The sequence below is a fragment of the Salvelinus fontinalis genome, chromosome 5 (genome assembly GCF_029448725.1).
Source record: "Salvelinus fontinalis isolate EN_2023a chromosome 5, ASM2944872v1, whole genome shotgun sequence".
Lineage (NCBI taxonomy): Eukaryota > Metazoa > Chordata > Actinopteri > Salmoniformes > Salmonidae > Salvelinus > Salvelinus fontinalis.
The window spans coordinates 9,287,719-9,302,076 of record NC_074669.1 but is presented as its reverse complement, the minus strand read 5'-3'; the positions used below and the strand labels follow the sequence as shown (position 1 = coordinate 9,302,076).

The 14,358-nt window shown below is 44.4% G+C and overlaps 1 protein-coding gene across 1 annotated transcript in view; it reads right to left on the bottom strand.

The window, feature by feature from the left end:
* Nucleotides 1-893: 893 nt before the first annotated feature.
* The window catches only part of LOC129855047 (Golgi apparatus protein 1-like), a 34,302-nt gene continuing 20,837 nt past the window's right edge, over nucleotides 894-14,358 (bottom strand). Inside the window, exons 9-25 of the mRNA XM_055922320.1 lie at nucleotides 13,303-13,424; nucleotides 13,073-13,174; nucleotides 12,149-12,302; nucleotides 10,203-10,340; nucleotides 9,872-9,958; nucleotides 9,665-9,727; nucleotides 9,381-9,494; nucleotides 9,058-9,146; nucleotides 8,753-8,963; nucleotides 8,498-8,635; nucleotides 7,973-8,096; nucleotides 7,649-7,791; nucleotides 6,163-6,264; nucleotides 5,781-5,888; nucleotides 5,540-5,660; nucleotides 5,302-5,408; nucleotides 894-5,030 (exon numbers count right to left, since the gene is read on the bottom strand). Coding sequence (XP_055778295.1) covers nucleotides 4,863-5,030; nucleotides 5,302-5,408; nucleotides 5,540-5,660; nucleotides 5,781-5,888; nucleotides 6,163-6,264; nucleotides 7,649-7,791; nucleotides 7,973-8,096; nucleotides 8,498-8,635; nucleotides 8,753-8,963; nucleotides 9,058-9,146; nucleotides 9,381-9,494; nucleotides 9,665-9,727; nucleotides 9,872-9,958; nucleotides 10,203-10,340; nucleotides 12,149-12,302; nucleotides 13,073-13,174; nucleotides 13,303-13,424 — 2,091 coding nt within the window. The 3' untranslated portion in view covers nucleotides 894-4,862. The remainder of the gene's footprint in view (nucleotides 5,031-5,301; nucleotides 5,409-5,539; nucleotides 5,661-5,780; nucleotides 5,889-6,162; nucleotides 6,265-7,648; nucleotides 7,792-7,972; nucleotides 8,097-8,497; nucleotides 8,636-8,752; nucleotides 8,964-9,057; nucleotides 9,147-9,380; nucleotides 9,495-9,664; nucleotides 9,728-9,871; nucleotides 9,959-10,202; nucleotides 10,341-12,148; nucleotides 12,303-13,072; nucleotides 13,175-13,302; nucleotides 13,425-14,358) is intronic.

Sequence of the window (14,358 nt, the reverse complement as noted above, 5' to 3'; positions counted from 1 at the left end):
GATTTTAATCAGCTGTGTAGCGTTAGGGCAAAAACCAAAACGTGCACGCCTTGGGGTCCCAAGGACCGTGTTTGGGAAACGCTGAACTAGCGGTTAGTGTTGGGCCAGTAAGGTTGCTGGTTCAAATCCCAGAGCAGACTAGGTGGGAGAAGAAAAAATGTAAATGTGCCCTTGAGCAAAGCACTTTATCCTAATTGCCCCTGTAAGTCAGTCTGGATAAGAGCTTCTGCTAAATGAATAAATAAAACAAATATAAGACTTACTGGGGCCGGTCGAGCACATGAAAGGTTAAACCCCATGCAAACAGCAAGGCAGTGTGTTCCCTACAAACAGGTAGGTAATTCACTACTCGTGGCCCGAGAGGACCTCTGGCATGAGTACTCATACTGAATGTAAGTTAAACTACCATGGATGGTAGTGCCTAGCACAGCCTGGCATCATCGCCAACCAGGCTACCCTAAAAAGGCGTGGCAACGAAGTGAATTTAGAGGTATGGCAACGTGACTATGTACAGCCAGGCACACAGAGTAGGATGTCATGCATCCACTCTCTTGTGGAGCTGGAGAAAAAAGTTGACTGAAGTTGTGACCACTGGGTATGCTTCAGAATGTACTAAAATCAACAAGAATCTACAAATTTATGTCCATGTGTCAATACTGACTACTTTTATCCCGAGACTAGATGAACTGTGTGCAGAGGGCTGGAATGAATACCCTCCTGGCTTGGACCCTAAACTGAGGTGGTAGGTGAGTTAGTGTAGATGAACAAAAAGCAGTCCTAAGTGGGTTGAGGCTCTGCCTGGCACTACAACCTCCATCCTCCCAGTGTCCAAACACCTCTCTCAATAGACATTATGCTGGTACTGGTCATTCTATTCACAGTGGACAACAGTATAAAAACCTGCAGTCTTTATTAACAAATTGTCCAATTTCATCTGTACAGAACAAAAATCTAAACCAGGGAAATACATTATTCTGTTACATCTCAAGTACATGGCATAATCAGAGATGAAAGCAAATGGACCTCCGTAAATTTAAACACATTACAAAACATTTATCATAATCTTAAATCAGATGTTGTAGACATTGTTAAAGTTATCATTTCATTTTGACTTGATGAAAGCTTTTGACAGACAGAAATAACAGTAAGCAACAGTAGAACGACTCAACAGTATTTAATGCAGTCTGGATAGCACAAGAGAGGAGTACTGGTAAAAAAAAAGCCATGAGATCTCTTCTTGGCGTCTGTTAGAAGGTTACTCCTCTCCCAAGTTGGGGTATGACCGCTTTGAGGGGTGCACATACACACCTTTGCTCAGTTTGAAGGGGTGTTAGGAGTGGGCCAGGGGCCTGTGGTATATGTATATATACACACACACTATGTACATACATGAAGGATCCCTATCTTACACACACACTTTATGTACATACATGGAGGAACACTATCTGGGATTGTCAGAGTAGGCACGCATTGACAAATCTACCTTTTGGATCGTTACAGCAGAGTCCATTTCACAAGTCAAATTATCAACTGTTTTTACAAGCAAGGAAGGAAGGACTCACACCAATTCAAGAACAAGGCAATGACATAGTAGCAATAGGAGAAAAACTACTAAAATCCATTTACATGGCATGACAGTTTGTTTTACGAAAACGATTGTTGAATCGTCATGAAAATGCCTTTGAACTCTTCTCGTTGAGAGGGCTTTCCTCTGACTGGATTGGTTACAGTTTAGGTCCCATCTGAATCAGTACTTTTGAGTAATAACTGAAACAAATGGCAACAGACGGAATTCATTCCTGCACTGAGGAAAGAAACTCCTGGAGTGATAACACAAAGCCCCTCCCCCCCCACCACCACCCTCAGCTCCCAGGCTTCACTCGAAGGCGAAAGCCTTTGGCTATACAGGCAAGAGAGTACCACAGTATGTGTCGTAATACCTATAAAACCTAGTGGTCAAACAGGGAAATGGTTCCAATCGTTTCCCCACCATCCACTTTTTCTATTCTATTGCATGATGTCGACTTTTATGCTAATTTGCATTTTCGAATCAGAGTAAATAGAGCCGAATATATTTATAAAAGTTACCTTGTCGGATTGAGATTTATGGTTATCCAAACGTCACGCCAGGGTAAGCCTACATGAAACACAGCCCTTAAGTTTTTCTAAAATCCCCTGTGAAAAACTAATTGGACCCATTTCTCTGTTTGACCACTAGGTTTTACGAGTATTTTGACACCACTGTGGGGCTCTGGAGAAAAGGCAACAAGAGAACATTCAAATCAAAAAAGGACTCAAACTTTGACCATTAGTAAACAAATAAATAAGGCTAGGACCAAACGATATACAGTACCAGTCAAAAGTTTGGACAAACCTACTCATTCAAGAATTTCTCTTTATTTCTTTACTATTTTCTACATTGTAGAATAATAGTGAAGACATCAACTATAAAATAACACATATGGAATCATGTAGTAACCAAAAAAAGTGTTAAATAAATCAATATATTTGAGATTCTTCAAAGTAGCCACCATTTGCCTTTATGACTGCCTTGCACACTTGGCATTCTCTCAACCAGCTTCATGAGGTAGTCACCTGGAATGCATTTCAATTAACAGGTGTGCTTTGTGGTCAAATTCCTGCAAAGGAACTACTACTAAAAGGACACCAATAAGAAGCTTCCTTGGGCCAAGAAACACGAGTAATGGACATTAGACCAGTGGAAATTTGTCCTTTGTTCTGTACAAATGTGAGATTTTGGTTCCAACCGCCGTGTCTTTGTGAGACGCAGAGTAGGGGAACGGGTGTGCGGTTCCCACCGTGAAGCATGGAGGAAGTGTGATGGTGCTTTCTGGTGACACTATCAGTGATTTATTTAGAATTCAAGGCACACTTAACCAGCATGGCTACCACAGCATTATGCAACAAAACGCCATCCATTCTGGTTTGTGCTTAGTGGGACTATCATTTGTTTTTCAACAGGACAATTACCAAACACCACCAGGATGTGTAAGGGCTATTTGACCAAGGAAAGTGATGGAGTGCTGCATCAGATGACCTGGCCTCCACAATCACCCGACCTCAACCCAATTGAGATCGTTTGGGATGAGTTGGACCAGAGTGAAGGAAAAGCACTCAAGTGCTCAGCATATGTGGGAACTCCTTCAAGACTGTTGGAAAAGCATTCCAGGTGAAGCTGGTTGAGAAAATGCCAAGAGTGCGCAAAGCTGTCGTCAAAGCAAAGGGTAGCTATTTGAAGAATCTCAAATATATAATTTTATTTGTTTAACTTTTTTTGGGTTACTACATGATTCCATATGTGATATTTCATAGTTGATGTCTTCATTATTATTCTACAACGTAGAAAATAGTAAAAATAAAGAAAAATCCTTGAATGAGTAGGTTTCCAAATATTTGACTGGTACTGTGTGTCTATAACTAAAATAACATACAAATGTGCAATGGTTCCAGTATAATTTCAAAACAAAAACTTCTCTATAAGCACTTGTCTTTATTTTTTTTTGCATTGTTCTTGACCCCTTCTACCACAATTCTAACGCCGCTACAGATACCCTTGGCTTAAACTTGCTACATGGGAAGCTTTGGAAATGTTAGTGTTCAAAATTAGACTTATCTTTCTGCACCGTCTGTCACCAGTGTTGTGTCCAATCAGACCACCTAGACCCAGCTCTCCCAACTTTGAAATGCCCATTGTTATGAGTACCTTGAGAGAAATGTGTGCGACTACTCGCCTGGATGTCCAGCCATCTAGTCAATGCTAACCGTTCCTCTACCATACCACCCATTCGGTTAGCATTGGCACTGGAGCCATCTATGATACACTGCCAGGTCTGTCAGTATAATCACAAATTGAGGAATCAATAATATTTATCATCAGTTATTATAAGTGTACCACTGATCTAATATGCTGTAGGCTGTTGACTCCTCTCCTATGTGGCTCAGTCGGTGGAGGACAGTTCACACCTGGCAGTCTCATGGCAAATCAGTGAATGTAATAAACATGGGTAACCTGAAGTCAGTCAACCCCCCCACCGCCCTCTCAGGAGAATAACAATATACTAGAAAAACAGTTAACACTCCCATTTCACACACACTTTCATTCTCACAAACACTCACACTAAAAGCAATTTGTCAGTACTGAAATCATTGAAAGCCTCTCAGGAAGAACATAAGTACGGAGACGTTCTTTCTGTCTCTCTCACATAAGTCTTACTGTTTATTGTGAATCCACCTCCCCTTCTACCCCACTGACCCCCCCCCCCCCCCACAGAAAACATCTGTAAAGAAATATTACCTCTAAATGAGATAAAGCAAAAAAAGAAAACCACTGCAAGAGAAACCAAAAGTAGAAGCCAGAATTTTAGCTTATGCCCCATCAGGCTGGCCTAACTGGGCCGCTCGACGGTACAGGTCTGTTAGCGTTAGCTGGTTAGCAGTGGAGCGATGGTGGACAAACAGGTGGCGGCAGCGTCCTTCTAGAAGTCTCCTGTATAACTTCAGAACATCAGTCAGACACTGGAGTGGAGATGGTGAAGGGGTTATGAGTCGGTCTCACAGTCAGGGCATGTCCACTCTCACACCAGTGAAACCAACTATTATAGGGTAGACTGGGTAATCTAGGCCCGTACCCTATGTGGCCCTCAGACAGCATAGCAATGATGACAGAAGCTCGAATGGCTGGCTCCCCCTAGAAGCCAGTCTCGGGGAGGGATGTGGAGGGGGCTGGGGGGGTAGAAGAGGAGGATAAAAAGGAGATGGTTTGTACATGGAGCCAGGCTAAGGTCAGGGCAGCTGGGGCTATGTTGAGTGAGGGCCCTGTCCTGGCTCTGTGGCCCCTCTCTCTACCTGTCCTTCTGCTCCTGCATTAATCGCTTGGTGATGCGGCCACACAGCAGTCCAAACAGGAAGAGAATGCACACACTCAGGCCAATCATAGCCAGGATGTAGGTCTTGGAGGGTGAGGTCATCACCTGCATGGCCAGGTCTGAGAAGCCTTCGGCCGGGGCCACCTTGGAGGGACATAGGGGGAGGGGAGCAGGTGTGGGTGTCAAAGTATGAAACGGTAGAGATTGTTCAATGTGATATTGTGTGAGTTGAATCCTAGGCAATAAGAGGGTAGCATCCACTGATAGCTCAATTCCTGACAAAAAACATACACGCATTAAAAAGTGTGGTGGTAATGTTTAGTAGGTTCGCACTTGTTTTGAAGGGACTCAGGTGTGAGTGTTTAGGCAAGCTAGTGACGTCTTGTGTGTGTGTGTGTGTGCGCGTCTTGTTCACCTTGGCTGCGTAGCTCCACATGTCGATGCGGTCCTGCAGTCTCTTCTTACACTCTGGCTGCAGACGCACCCTCTTGTCCTGCAGAGCCTCCATCAGACAGGACATCTCTGACGAGAAACACAAGCAAAAAGGAAAGGCCATTCAGCACAGAGAAAAAGGCCTTTCAGGGACAGGGATGTATGTACGAAGGACAGAGGTGTTTGTACAAATGTGCAGGTGGTGTGTGTGTACTACTCACGGCGTCCTCGTCCTGGTGGAATGGCAGCACACTGGTGCTTGATGTCCAAAGCGCAGGCCGTGTGGAGGACAGGGTCCACAAAGATGTCTGCCTTACTCTCCTTCAGAATGTTCAGAACCTCCTGCAGAGAGGAGGGGGGGGGGGGGGATAAAAGGATGTTTCTCAGACTCTTGGCTCTTAAGACTGAACATTGTCAGTTTCTGTTTACCAAGAGGAGAGGGAAGAGAACAGAACCACCCACCTTCTTGCAGCCCTCCACTTTGATCTTGAGGAGGTTGACTTTAAGACACTCCTCTACTTGACCGGTCTGCTCCTGGGCTGCAGCCTCCTCTGGACACAGCCGAGAGATCTGACACGCAGAAGTGTAATGTATAACCACCATTTCTTAACTGTGTTACAGAGCGTGTGTGTTTGTAATAGTTCTGGGGTGTACTCATTGCGACGATTCTGTAGCGAAATATTTCAACTGTTTACTCCACACGGAAAACGATTTGCAACAAAACAGAGTTTCTATTTGGCAAATTCAGGAAGGTCCCTCCCTATTTCGTTCCGTTTGGTTCTTAAAAACTGTATATGGTTTCCATTGCAAGACAATGAATACACCCCTGTTTAGACCCAATCACCTCATCAGTGCAGTGAATCTGCAGCTGCGGGTCCAGTCTGTAGTCCAGAGCTGACTCCTGTAGGATCACTCTGATCTGGTCCTCACAGTCTGGAGACAGACGCTGTGGACACACACGTAAGAGAATGGTCTAAGTACACCCACACAGACAGTACGTGTAACCTACCTACCAATCCCTCAAACATGGTCGACTATACTGAACAAACATATAAACATGTAAAAAGTGGGTCCCATGAGCTGAAAAAAAAGATCCCAGAAATGTTCAATACCCACCAAAAGCATATTGCTCTCAAAAGTTGTGCACAAATTGGTTTACATCCCTGTTAGTGAGCAGTTCTCCTTTGCCAAGAAAATCTATCCACCTGACAGGTGTGGCATATCAAGAAGCTGATTAAACAGCTACACCCTGTGCTGGGGACAATAAAAGGCCACTAAAATGTGATGTTTCGTCACACGACACGGATGTCTCAAGTTGAGGGAGCATGCAATTGGCATGCTGACTGCAGGAATGTCCACCAGAGCTGTTGACAGACAATTGAATGTTAATTTCTTTTCCATAAGCTGCCTCCAATGTCGTTTTAGAGATTTTTTATTTTTTAAATTTTATCCCATTTTCTCCCCAATTTTCGTGGTATCCAATCGCTAGTAATTACTACCTTGTCTCATCGCTACAACTCCCGTACGGGCTCGGGAGAGACGTAGGTCGAAAGCCATGCGTCCGCCGAAGCACAACCCAACCAGCCGTACTGCTTCTTAACACAGCGCGCCTCCAACCCGGAAGCCAGCCGCACCAATGTGTCAGAGGAAACACCGTGTACCTGGCCCCCTTGGTTGGCGCGCACTGCGCCCGGCCCGCCACAGGAGTCGCTGGAGCGCGATGAGACAAGGATATCCCTACCGGCCAAACCCTCCCTACCCCGGACGACGCTATGCCAATTGTGCGTCGCCCCACGGACCTCCCGGTCGCGGCCGGCTGCGACAGAGCCTGGGCGCGAACCCAGAGACTCTGGTGGCGCAGTTAGCACTGCGATGCAGTGCCCTAGACCACTGCGCCACCCGGGAGGCCCCTCGTTTTAGAGAATTAGGCAGTATATTCAACCGGCCTCATAGCCACAGACCACATGTAACCACGCCAGCCCAGGACCTCCACATCTGGCTTCTTCACATGCAGGATCATCTGAGACCAGTCAGCCGTACAGCAGATGAAACTGAGGAGTATTTCTGTCTGTAATAAAGCCCTTTTGTGGGGGAAAATCTCATTCTGATTGGCTGGGCTTGGCTCCCCAGTGGGTGGGCCTATGCCCTCCCAGGCCCACTAATGCATGCACCACTGCCCAGCCGGGTAAATTACATATATTAGGCCTAATGAATTCATTTCAATTGACTGATTTCCTTATATGAACTGTAACTCAGTAAAAATAGTTGAAATTGTTGAGGTAATATTTCTGGTCCGTATAAGGAGACACAGTAAACATGTGTAGTCTGACCTGGTCTGCATATTTGAGTTTGAGGCAGGACACAACCTGTCCCTCCAGCTCACTGTCTCCTGTAGCCTTGTTCAGGATGTTCTGGCAGAATTTAGGGATGTCAGCCTTACACGACTTCCTCAGCACTGGGTTCAACCTGTAGTCTGGACAGAACACAAAAGAAGACGGGGTGAACCATAGGGGTTAGATTGGGGAGACAGGGTGAGAACCATAGGGGTAGGGTAATACTACAGAGGTGTTGTGTACTGTATGTTTGATGGAAGCCATAATCTCTGCTCATATTGTGAGCTATAGTGTGTGTGTGTGTGTATATTTAGTATCCACCTGTGTTCTGTGTGATCTGTCTCTTGGTGATCATCTGTTTACACTTGGGGTCCATCAGCTCGCTGTTCTTGTTCTGCTTCAGGCACTGCAGCATGTTCTTGGCATCAGCCTCAGTACAGAACCGCTGGCAGAGACACAGACAACACTAGGACACTCAGAAACACAGATGAAGGCAGCGTAGCTGGTGAAACGGTGCTCTTCATTATCGATTAAATGTATTGCATCTATGCAGATGAAATACACACACTGGGAGAGAAGACACAGGGGAGAGACCAACAGACAACAAGCCAGTCATCATGTCTGTCTGGGACAGTCTTAGTAGCAGCCAGGGACCTCTCCTTCAGAAAAGTACTCTGAAATGTAACTTCATACGGACACAACGTAATCAGCAATCATGGTTTGACTGAGGCACCTTTGAGCATAGCTACATTGTTGAAAAGTTCCTTACATTCCTTGCTTTGGGTTTGGACCAGGGTCCTTGTGTTATGCATTCGGTGCTAAAATTACTCTGTGAAAAGTACATACCCGAATCATCTGCTTGCAGACCCTCATGAGTTGGAAGTCCAGCTCTGGGTCCATCATCTCTACCTCCTGCAGCTTGAACACCCTGTGGTGACAGCGCTGGGTCAGCTGCCTCTTGTTCTCCTTCAGACATTCTATCACCTATTACAAACGTCAAAGTCATCAATAGTTGCCATCAGCGTAATCAATAGTTATGAAAAATACTGTTTACACTAAATGCTTTTTCAAGGCACACAAACAGTTGTCAGTGGGCCTTACCTGGGCATTCCCGAAGGCCACGTTCTGGCACAGCCTCCCGATGTCCTGCTTACAGGAGTCGTAGAGCTCAGGCTCCAGGCGGACATCCTCAGACATCTCCAGCTCCTCCACCCTCAGCTGCTTACGACACTTGACAGACACGCGCTGCTCCTTGACGTCCTGAAGAGTGTCGTTCCTCACCGTGGTGCTTAGACAGAGCACTACATCCACCCTAGAGAGACAGCAAGAGAGACAACGTTTGGGTCCGTTTAAAGTTTGACTGTAGTTGGGTCAACTATGCCCAGGTTCTCTCTGACGAGACTCACTTCTTCTTGATGTTGGGGCAGAGTTTGAGCACATCCTCTTTGCAGGCCATCTTAAACTTGTAGGAGAAACGGAAGTCCTTAATCTGGACCTGAAAGGGAGGAGAAGGGAGGCGCAGAGAAATGGGAGTGAAGCAGCTGTCAAAGTCGTGGTTTCAAATCTCACATACTATCAAACTGGATGAACTCACTCCACTGTAAGTTGCTTTGGATAAAAGCGTTGGTTTAGATGCATATTGTATGTTTCTCACTTCCATCTATCCAATCATTTCAGATCGACACCAGTGTTGGGAGTTTATTTGGAATTGGGCGACAGACAGACTCACCAGTTGGAAATGTGTGACTCCCACAGCACACTTGTCGTTCATCTCCTTCTGGTGTTTGTTTTGCACCAGACACTCCATCAAATCCCCCGTGTCGATCTGGTTATCTGCCACCTCCTGGGAGAAAGAAGGGGAGAAATGGTCAGGATAACCTGATCAGTTAATGGATAATTTTACATTCTTGACAGGAGAGATATCCCAGTCATTGTTAGTGGAGTTAAAATGGGGGTTGGTGGTATGAGAAACCCTGAGAGGGCGCTCGGGGCTGTGGTAGAGGTAGGACTCACGTGACAGTGCGACTGGATGACTGGCTCACAGGCTCTCATCAGCAGGGTCTCAATCTGAATGTCCTGGTGGGAAAAGAGAAGAACGCCCTTTTACCATGTGACCAACCGTAGTTTACCACAGCCAGTTCTTCTTACAGAGCAGTCAGTCAGCTAGTCAGTCAGTCAACCAGTTAGTCAGCGTGTCCCTGGTACTCCTGTCTCTCTCACCTCAGACGCCAGTTCAGTCAGGTTCCCCACCACATCCCTGCACTCTGACACCAGCTCCTCTAGGTGATCCTGTAGACACTCCAGTTCCTGGAACACCAAAAAAAGTCCATGTCAAACTTTTTACACCCTGGTTGTGCAATTACTGTCCCCCTGATCTAACCCCAATATGTACAGCCATATTCTATAGTAAAGGACTGTCTGCATCCAGCATTTTAAAGCAAAACCATCACGTCAGCAGTTACAGGCTACAATTCAATGAATGGATGAGATGGCTTATTATGCAAGTCATCTGAATTTGCTGTGACAGACAGCAAGCGGTTTCCTCCAGTACCTGTCCAGACTCAGTCTTCTCACTGCACCACTTCCCCAGGTCAGTCATACAGCGTCTCTGCAGCTCGGGGTCCAGCTTCACATCCAGCGCCCTCTGGTGGAGGATACGCTGCACCTCCACTTTACAGTCCCGGGACAGCTAAAGAATATCAAAAGAATAGCACTCAACATTATAAAAAAAACGCAGGATCTGGATCAATTCCATTTCAATCCAGTCAATTGGACTTTCAGGAACTTCCTAAATTTACTGATTTGAAATGGAATTGAGGCCAACCCTGTTTAAGATGCAGGACAAGAGAACTAGACAGTAGGGGAGATAGGAGCCCCCAAGACAGACAGGTGTCAACACTTATGGAAGGTCCCATCAGAATTATATGTTTGCTTGTAGTGTACCTTCAGTATATTGAATGGGCAATCACAATAAATAATCCCACTGTTAACGTCACCAATCAACCATTCCAGTCAAATATTAAAAAGGCCCAATGCAGAAATTATATCAAAATCAAATCATTTCTGGTAAAGACGATTTACTCAGAGAATTTAGAATGATTAGAGAGATTAGAATGTGATTACAGCCATGGTCAAAAAGTGGTCACTGCTCAATAGAACTCGGACACTGCTCTGTGAGCAGAACGGCGCCAAAGTCGAGCGTCATCTGACAAGCTAACTAGTGCATGCAGGTTCATGTGCGTTAACATGGGCTTTTTATAAATGAAAACCACAGAATAAAATAAAAACACTTGCACACACAATTAATTTACAAAGCGAACAAACAGAATCAGTATCTACCCTCCCCCATTTTTTGTTTATTTCTGAGTTTCCCCTTTATAAATCACCATAGAAACAGGCCCTCTCAGAGTTGATTGACCAGGGTTTGAGGAATAGAAAGCCATTGATCGAGATGAAAATGACAAAGGGTATCAAGTTGATTTTGATTGGTCCAAAGCGCGGAAACGCCTCCAAATGTTACCACCTCGCAACGTCTAAATATGGAAGCGATACAACCAAGACCAGTGTGGTCTAAACTAGCAACGTTCACAACAAACAATCTTATTTAATCAACACTGTACAAGCATATTAATGTTATAATATTGTAGAGAACAATCTAATGATTCACTGCATGTGATTCATACTGACATAGGCAAAAACATAACTAATTTAGTAGCACCCTCTTGAATTGGCCCTATTTCACGTCATTCTAGAGCAAGAATTTTGCTAGGACTGTCTGGGAGTGGTTATTGGTAGACAGGTTTGGAACTCTGTTATTGATCTATTAACCAATTTGGTGATATCACCAGGCAAGCCGAAACTCACGCCAATCGGGCTGATGAGGTCTTGCGTAGATTGCATTTTCAACCAGCAACTACCAGGAAATACCACGGATTCCAATTCTTAACACTTTTACAGTGTTAGTTACTGCAGGAAAACATAACTTTGACTGCACTGGGCCTTTAAGGTAGTCATACTCAAGACCATTTCCAGGAGTATAGTGATCGTTACATCACATAATCCCACTGCTGATACCAATGACACAATCAACATGTAGAGGTGCATCCACTCATACTTTAAGTCGTTGGCTAAATCATTTCATTATCAAAAACGTAATCGAATTGACATTCTCCAACAAGCAAAATCTATAATATGCTCTCATTTTGACCAGAATCAACTTCAGGAATCAGAACGTGATAATCATCCCAAACAAAACACTGAACTTACAATGAAAACCCGTCTTCCTGTTTCTTCCCCTGCATTTCCCTTTTAAAAAGGACAACACCTTCAGAATGTACTGAGGACAGATGCATTTCTAAAAAGGTCCTAGATCACTTCAGACAATATTTAGGTTTTCTGTCAAAATTTGACATTTAGCTCCATCTATATTGATGTTCCTCTACATTAGCCACTGATAGCTACGTTTTGTGCAGTGCACTGCGGTGAAATCAGTCCTACCCGCCGTCCCTGCTCCTCTGTGCGGTAAGCGTGGCGGTACAGACAGGAGAAGATGGCACCAGGTGGCATCATCTCACTTGTCTCGTTCCAGCCGTGGGTGTGGCACAGACGGGAGGCATCGCCCTGGCACTTCTTATAGAGGATGGGGTCCAGTCTGGCAGACAATAAGAGGAGTGTGTGTGAGGATTAAGCAAATACATTTATAACATCCTTTTACTTCAGCAATTGCCACAAAGTGATTTTACAGTAACCTGGCCGAGACCCAAAAGAGCAAGCAAAAGCACAGTGTAGGAAACCATACCAGGGCACACTGACCAGGCATACTAAAAACCCTTAATATGGAGTCTGATCAGGCCCCTAATAGGCTTTGAATGTGTGAAGCATGTGAGAGAGAAATTACAAGATTGTTTAATACTGTTTATGCGTCGAAAAGCTATTATGAGTATTCTCTCATCTGTGTCTGTGGGGCTGAGTTGGGCCTCTGGAGCTTGAGCTGACAATTGAGTTGCAGCCTGACAATCCATAGACAACATGTGGTGGGTGTAACCGAGATAGCCTGGAGGAGTAGAAGAAAACCCCTCAGTTTCTAATCATCCTGGAATCTGGGAAACTAAACCGGGGTTGGGTTAAAACAGCACCAGGTGCAGATAACCATAAGATGAACCCAAGATGGCTGATCTGCATGGGAGGTGTGGAACCAGCCATGACTAAGCATTCTTAGTGTCAGCTATATGAGAAACAGGATTCCTCTGTAAAGGTTAAGCTCTCGGCAACACACTTTAAAGTGTGCGGTCGACCAGCCTCATTATTGCAATAATTAATCAATATTGAATAAAGATGATTGTTTGAAGAAATGACAGTCTCTTACCTGATTACAATATTCCACGACAAGCATCACCATAAACTAGTAGCATTGCTACTTACTTCCAGTCCCGTGCTATGAAGTACTGCAGCTCCAGCAGCCTGTGTTCACAGTCCTCCACCATCTTCTCGGTGTACAGGTGCTCCATCAGACAAGACAGGATCCTACACAAAAGCATGTTAGAGCTTAACAATTCCACAGATATACAAAGTACTGCATACAATTTGACATACAAATGTTCTGCTAGCTTTGTGTCAATCAAGCAGGAGAGAGTAACAATTCTGTGACTCACATGGGGTCTCCGTTGCGGATGTGTTTACAGGCGGTCTGGATGACAGACTCACAAGCCTCGTTCAGGGCCCGGTCGATACGGTAGTCTGCCCCAGGATCAGCCTCCTGGATCAGTGTCTGGAGCTAAGAGAAAGAGAGACCCAAACCTTCAACAACCACTGTCTGGTAATGGGAGGGTTACACAGCTAGATGACTAGGCAAACTGCACGTGTAGTAAAACTTGACAGTGGTTCTCTTTTCTGTTTGACCTCGGTGGTGGAATGTCTTAAACTAATTTTATGATGAATTCCTGGTGATTTTACAGGCATTTTTTTTTTTTACTACAAAATATTTAAATAAATTAACTTCTTATGGCTGCAATTCCGTTAACGGGATGATATGACAACAGCCAGTGAAAGTGCAGGGCGCCAAATTCAAACAACAGAAATCTCATAATTAAAATTCCTCAAACATACATGTGTCTTATACCATTTTAAAGGTAATCTTGTTGTTAATCCCACCAAAGTGTCCCATTTCAAATAGGCTTTTCAGCAAAAGCACCACAAACGATTATGTTAAGTCACCACCAACTCACAGAAAAATTCAGCCATTTTTCCAGCCAAAGAGAGGAGTCACAAAAAGCACAAAGAGATAAGACTAATCACTAACGTTTGATGATCTTCATCAGATGACACGCATAGGACTTCATGTTACACAATACATATATGTCTTGTTCGATTAAGTTCATATTTATATCCAAAAACCTCAGTTTACATTGGCGCCATGTTCAGAAATGCCTCCAAAATATCCGGAGAAATTGCAGAGAGCCACGTCAAATAACAGAAATACTCATCATAAACTTTGATGAAAGATACATGTTTTACATAGAATTAAAGATACACTTGTTCTTAATGCAACCGCTGTGTCAGATTTCAAAAAGCTTTACGGCAAAACACAATATTCAATAATCTGAAAACAGCGTTCAGCCACAAAAGCAAGCCACACAGTTACCTGCCAAATTGTGCAGTCAACAAAACTCATAAAAAGCATTATAAATCTTCACTTACCTTTGCTGATC